This window comes from Amblyraja radiata, chromosome 1, assembly GCF_010909765.2.
Source record: "Amblyraja radiata isolate CabotCenter1 chromosome 1, sAmbRad1.1.pri, whole genome shotgun sequence".
Taxonomy (NCBI): Eukaryota; Metazoa; Chordata; class Chondrichthyes; order Rajiformes; family Rajidae; genus Amblyraja; species Amblyraja radiata.
This window is the reverse complement of record NC_045956.1, coordinates 8,800,490-8,807,650: the sequence shown is the minus strand read 5'-3', so window position 1 is coordinate 8,807,650 and position 7,161 is coordinate 8,800,490. Positions and strand designations below refer to the sequence as shown.

Genomic DNA, 7,161 nt, shown 5'->3' with positions numbered 1-7,161 from the left:
AGATTTTGTTACAAGGTGAAATGAATACTTAAAGGATTAGATGAGATAGTTTCATGAAAATATTGATGAATGAATTATTGCTAAGTTATGTTTGTTTTTTTAAAGAATGTTGTGCCTGATTAATGTTGTGAGCATGCCCAGTATTTTGAGTGTAGTAATGAAGAAAGCATCCATTGTTCTACCACATGCCTCAGTGAGTGAGTTTGCCTAATCCCACGTGCCAAAGGTTTACTGGACACCTTATCTGGGTGTAGTTTCATTTCTGCTTGTGGCATGTGACGGTGTGATCATTGGATTTTAAACTAATACATTCCAACTGTGAGTATACTACAAAACATGTTTTAGTGGCTATGAAGTATTTTATGATTCTCTGAGATTCTGAACCATACGACATGAATTCAATTCCTTTTTCTGGATGTTGAATATTTACAGAAGCAAACTGTGCTGTGTGTTGAACAAATGTATAAGTGATTGATGTGCAATCAAGTCTCAAACAACAGAAATATATTTTAAAACTTTGGTTTAATGCTCTTTTGAACTGGATTAACATTTTAAACAGAAAATGCAACAACAAAACGATCTTTTTTTACAAATGTAGAAAAAGTAGTCGTGTGGAACTAATTGAACAGTACATTTATGTTCAGGCTGAGATAGCTCAGATAGCCTAAATAAACATTTTTGTGAACTGTTTCTAACAGTTGCACATTTATGTAAACCATCTATATGAAGATAAGTATAGTTTGTAGCAATATGCCATACAATTTTAAATTAGTTCAAAAAAACTATACAAGTTGTTATCCCTATAAATAATTCAGCATTTTCATTGTAGAACATTTTTCAATACTGATAAAAATGTATAAATAGAAAACAATTACATGAATATTAAATAATTACAGGAAAATGAATCATAATACAGATAATCAAACAATAAATATACACATTAGGTTCTGAAACCTTGTCCACTCTCCCATTCTCTGGTGAGGAAGCAGTTAAGAGTTAATGTAAAAAGGTTTGTTTTACAAATGCTGAAGAGATTTCTACCAATTATGCCAAATCCCTCCATGTTTCAGGTTGTTTGACAGAATAAGCATTAACAGTTTAAGATCAGTAACCACAGGAATGCAGTAATCGGGGTGGGTAACACAGGCAACTTCATCAAAGAATGAGGATCACAGATCCCGACCTCTGATTATTTTACATTCAGTCTTTAAACCACTGTCAATTATTTATATCGTTAATGCGCACAAAATAAGTTAATTAAAAGTCAATTAAACAAAATACTTTTAAAAAATCCAACAAAAATCTTTGTAACAAAACAATGCAGCAGATAATACCATAATAATTTAAATTAGTTGCAATTTCATTGACTGAAGGAGTTTACAACGAGCTCAACTACAGAGGCTGAGCCAATGGAGATTCCCATGTACATCTTCACATTCAAACTTCTCATTGAGCTTTCTCCTTCTTCTTGCGCCTATAGAAATGTCAACAATGAATAAACATTACACTGTGTAATTTCAGAAGACAATTTACATTGCTACTAAACTAAATTATTACTTGTTCTTACCGATATAATGCTAAATATTTTCACAGGCTAAATGTTACTGGGACACAATATTATTATTTTCAGACTATGGAATCATTGGAATAGTTCAAATTACTTAAGGAAGGATCTCTCTGTAGTCTGAATGTTTTTAATTTACCCGATTATAACATATGAATGACATACATGCGCTGTGCTAGCTGAAGATACCTGAGAGGATTTTACAGTGGGGATTGTAGTAGGATTTCCCTGCATAGTTACATGGGGCAGTCGGACAGAATGATTTAAAGTTGGGTGACAATTCATGCTGCCTCTGCATCTTAATTAATCTACCTACCTCCATTATCCACTCAGCATGTTGCAGCAATGGCAAGTGGGATATTGGGCGAGCTCATGACCAGTTTCCTCCTCTCCAACCCTCTTACAGCCAATCTTTATTCCCATCTGTGGGCAGTATTAGTTTGCCTGAAGTAATGCTGATAATGTCCCTGGATATTGGTGGGAGAGGCCTTGGTGAGACCTCCTTTTCCCAGCCAAGTGAATCTTAGTCAGGCCATCAACTAAACCAAATGGTTTCAGCGCCTTTGTCCCAAAATGTTGGGCTTTTGGATCAAAGTTCAAGTTAAGGTTCAACAGTGGAGAAAGTGCTCCAGAATTCTGGGTCATTTTTCCTCAACATAAAATCTTGTTTGCTGAGCAGCTTGATGTAGAGAGTTTCAGAGGAGAAGGGGAAGAAATGGAAATGTCTATGAATGCTGCAAATTCACATTAGTACAAGGCTGTAATCTTGATTTTAACCTGACATCTTGTAGAAATCATGAGAGGAAGATCAGTTAAAATGAGGCATAAAAGTTGGCCATATAGTTTCTCGCTTGGTTCCAGCTACATATTCAGATAAAACGGTGGCTAATTGACTCGGTATTTTGGTGAAGTAGCTTTGTTGCGCCATCACTGAGATCATGGTAGCTCAGGTTAAAGAAGTGAAACTTACTCATTGATCATCCTGTTAATCACTCTCTGCACCCAGATTGCTTTAGGTTCCAGACAGATCATGTTGCCATTTTTAAGGGTGGCACTGTGAAGAAAAACGATAAAAAACAGTTAGCTAAAACGACCCTATTATCATTGAAATTAGTATTAAAATAAAGAGAGGGCCATTTCATACAACAACTTACATGATGTTTACTGTCTCGCAGTGGGGGCCTGGTGGAATAATATCGATATTCTCCATGAACTTTGGATGGATGAATATAGCGGATGTTCTGATACACCGACAACGCAGGTTCATCCCCGAGCTTCCCATCGATGCTGCTGTAGGTGGGATGGACAACAGAATGTGAGACTTTCCTGGAATCATCCGTTATGCAAACTTCAAAACAATTACTAAGATCTCATGTTTGCTCACTATTTGTCATATGTAGGTACATCTGTAATCAGGTATTTCAGAAATAAATATATTCTGTTTGAAAGCAGATCTGGCTCATGCTGTGTCAGAGTTGCAGAGGGCTGCATAAAGTATTTCTTGCACAAATTGAGAACATCTTTGATTTAATTCTGATTTTCCAATTTATTTTAATTATTCATTCTCCCTGCAAACATACCTTGTGTGATTTATTAGAAATGTTTTAACATTATTCCATGTTGATGGAACAGAAGCCATTCAATTGAAGCTTTGATATAGAGTTCAGCGTTGTGACTGGGTTAGTTAGTGAAAGCACATTCCTTGTCTTAGTGTGCGTTCACCTGGGCAATATTTCCCTGGCAATCCTTTACTATGTGTTAAGGAGACATTCACACAATTCACATCACTGTCCTTTACTTTCTTATTTGGATTATTGTAATTCGCTACATTTAGTACTATGTTCTTTAAAAAAAAGTGGATTCTAGAAGTAACAATATACATTGGATGGTTTAATAATTTCTTACCTTGTATGGAAGTTGCAGACAACATGAAGAGGGCAAGGATGGAGAACATAACTCTGCTGTTCATTGTGCTGTGTTGTATGTTGTTCTTTAACTTTGTGCTGCTGCTGCTGCTGCTGCTGCTGTCTCTGGCTGATCCTTGGACTTCAACTGCTGTATTTATTTGGCAAATGTTATGAATCAGCAGCTGACGTAATTGCCTGGAGTTTCCCAGGAAGCTGAGGTTATTGTACAATGCAACAATAAACAGGGTGACACAAAAACAAGTGGCAGGAAATAATCCATCTGGGCTCTAAACAGATAAGAACGTCTAACTCAAAGGGATTTTTATTTCACAATCTTGCACCGCTTCGCCTTTCTTTAATTTGCAGCAGCTGGGAATTGGTGCTGAAGAGCTGGCGAGGGGAAAACACTGCAAGGATTAAGGGGCATTGAGCTAAGGGTTGGTGTGTGATTGAAACAGTGAAAAGCAAACCTACAATTGTCAGTAAATATGATGGAGTTGTGAATATGAGCAAAGTGCAAAGAGATGGATGAAAAAAAGTAGGGCAGTAAAAGCTTCAGTATGATTGTAGATACTTTATGCCCCTGTCCCACTTAGGAAACCTGAACGGAAACCTCTGGAGACTTTGCACCCCACCCAAGGTTTCCGTGTGGTTTCTGGAGGTTGCAGGTGGTTGCCGGAGGTTGCAGGTAGTGGAAGCAGGTATACGTTCAGCTTTCCTAAGTGGGACAGGGGTATCAGTGTGACTGTCGCCGCTTGAGTGTTTCTGTAGCTACCATGTAGGTGCGCCAGTGTGACTTTAGCTACTTCAGAGTGACCACAGGTTCTTCAGTGTGATTGTAGCTACTTGCGAGACTGTAGGAGCTTCAGTGTGACTGTAGCTGCTTGAGTGTTTCTGTAGCTACAGTGTGACTGTAATCAATCAATCAAAATACTTTATTGTCATTCAAAAATACACCAATAAATGCAAGTCTGAACGAAATTTCATTGCATCTGGCTCACCGTGCAACATAAAAATAACAAAAGGATAAAATAGATAGAAAGATAAAATAGATAGTGTTCCAGTGTGACTGTAACTAGCTCAATATGACCACAGGTACTTCAGTGTGATTGTAACTACCTCAGTGTGATTGTGTGATTGTGGCTACTTCTGTGGAATTATAAGTGTTTCAGAGTGACTGTAGTGAGCTACTTGAGTGTAACTATAGGAATCTGAGCATGACTGTGGGTACGAGCGTGACTATAGCTACTTCAGTGTGACTGTAGGTATTTAATCTGCTTGTAGCTACGATTTCATTGTAGCCACCTCAGGATCACCAGGGCTACATCAGGGTGACTTCAGAAGGTGATATTGGATATGTTGATATTGAAGCTGGGCAAAGGGGACTACAGAGGCATGAGGGACTGGTTGGCCAAAGTTGACTGGAAAGGGACCCTAGCAGGGATGACAGTGGAACAATATTGGCAGGAGTTTTAGGGAATAATCCAGAAGATGCAGGCTCTTTAAATTCCAAAGAGGAAGAAAGATTCTAGGGGGAGAAAGAGGCGACTGTGGCTGACAAGGGAAGTCAAGGACAGTATAAAAAAAAAGAGAAGGCATATAACACCGCAAAGATTTGTGGGAAGCCTGAGGATTGGGAAGCTTTTAAAGAACAACAGAAGGTAACTAAAAAGGTAACCCGGGGAGAAAAGATGAAATACCAAGGTAAGCTAGCCAATAATATAAAAGAAGATAGCAAGCGTTTTTTCAGTTAGTTAAAAAGCAAGAAAGAGGCAGGTGGACGTTGGACTGCTGGAGAAGTGATAACGGGGAATAAAGAAATGGCAGAGGAGTTGACTAACTTTTTTGTATTGGTCTTCAAAGTGGAAGACACCAGCAACGTGCCTGAAATTCAAGAGAGTCAGGGGTGGAAGTTAGTGGAGTGGCTATTACTCGGGAGAAGATGCTTGGGAAGCTGAAAGGGCTGAAGGTGGATAAGTCACTTGGACTGCACCCTAGGGTTCTGAAAGAGGCGCTTTAGAGATTGTAGAGGCATTGATAGTGATATTTAAAGAATCACCAGAGACAGGAGAGGTCCCAGATGATTGGAAAATTGCCAATATTACCCCGCTGCACAAGAAGTGAGCAAAGCAGAATAGTGGGAACTATAGGCCGGTTAGTCTGACATAGGCGGTTGGTAAGATTTTAGAATTCATTATAAAGGATGAGGTTATGGAGTACTTAGATGTTCACGATAAAACAGGCCAAAGTCAGCATGGTTTTGTGAAGGGGAGGTCTTGCTGGACAAATGTGTTGGAATTCTTGGAAGAAGTAAATAGCAGGACAGACAAAGGAGAGTCAGTAGAAGTTGTTTAAGAAGGAACTGCAGATGCTGGAAAATCGAAGGTACACAAAAATGCTGGAGAAACTCAGCGGGTGCAGCAGCATCTATGGATCTATGAGAGTCAGTAGATGTTGTTTACTTAGATTTTCAGAAAGTCTTTGATAAGGTGCCACATGTGAGGCTGCTAAGGAAGATGAGAGCCCACGGTATCAAAGGACAGATACTAACATGGATAGCAGGTTGGCTGGATGGCAGGTCAAAGAGTGGCAATAAAGGGGGCTTTTTCTGGTTGGCCTCCAGTGACTAGTGGAGTTCCGCAAAGTTCAGTGCTGGGGCTGCTACTCTTCACGTTGTATATTAATGATTTGCACGAGGGGATTGGAGGCTTTGTGGCAAAATTTGCGGATGATATGAAAATAGGTGGAGGCGCAGGTAGTGTAGAGAAAGCAGGGACTCTGCAGAAGGACTTGGACAGGTTGGGAGAGTGGGCAGAGAAGTGACAGATGGAATATAGTGTAGCAAAGTGAGGAGTCATGCATTTTGGTAGTGGGAATAAAGGCGTAGATGCAGATGACACAAAGCTGGGTGCCAGTGTGAACTGTGAGGAGGATGCTATGAGAATGCAGGGTGACTTGGACAGTTTGGGGGAGCGGGCAGATGCATGGCAGATGAAGTTTAATGCGGATAAATGTAAGGTTATCCACTTTGGTATCAAAAACAGGAAGGCAGATTACGATCTAAATGGCATCAAGTTGGGAAAAGGGGTAGTACAACGGGATCTGAGGGTCCTTGCTCATCAGTCTATTAAATTAAGCATGCAGGTACCGGCATGCAGGTACAGCAGGCAGTAAAGAAAGCGAATGGCATGTTGGTGTTTATAACAAGAGGAGTCGAATATAGGAGCAAACAGGTCCTTCTGCAGTGGTACAGGGCCCTAGTGAGACCACACCTGGAATATTGTGTGCAGTTTTGGTCCCCTAATTTGAGGAAGGACATTCATGCTATTGAGGGAGTGCAGCGTAGGTTTACAAGGTTAATTCCCGGGACGGTGGGACTGTTATATGCTGAAAGAATGGAGCAGCTGGGCTTGTACACTCTGGAGTTTAGAAGGATGAGAGGATATCTCATTGAAACATACAAGATTGTTAAGGGTTTGGACACGCTAGAGGCAGGAAACATGTTCCCGATGTTGGGGGAGTCCAGAACCAGTTTAAGAATAAGGGGTAAGCCATTAAAACGGAGACGAGGAAACACTGTTTCTCACAGAGGGTTGTGAGTCTGTGGAATTCTCTACCTCAGAGGGCAGTGGAGGCCGGTTCTCTGGATACTTTCAAGAGAGAGCTAGATAGGGATCTTAAAGATAGCGG

At 40.1% G+C, this 7,161-nt stretch overlaps 1 protein-coding gene across 1 annotated transcript; it reads right to left on the bottom strand.

The window, feature by feature from the left end:
- Positions 1 to 1,334: 1,334 nt before the first annotated feature.
- LOC116970757 (interleukin-8-like) lies at positions 1,335 to 3,621 on the bottom strand. Its single transcript, XM_033017243.1, has 4 exons — positions 3,470 to 3,621; positions 2,719 to 2,854; positions 2,535 to 2,618; positions 1,335 to 1,474 (listed from the first exon to the last, which is right to left on the bottom strand). The coding sequence occupies exons 1-4, from the start codon at positions 3,531 to 3,533 to the stop codon at positions 1,447 to 1,449; spliced, it is 312 nt and encodes a 103-aa protein (XP_032873134.1). The 5' UTR covers positions 3,534 to 3,621; the 3' UTR covers positions 1,335 to 1,446.
- Between the last annotated feature and the right edge of the window lie 3,540 nt (positions 3,622 to 7,161).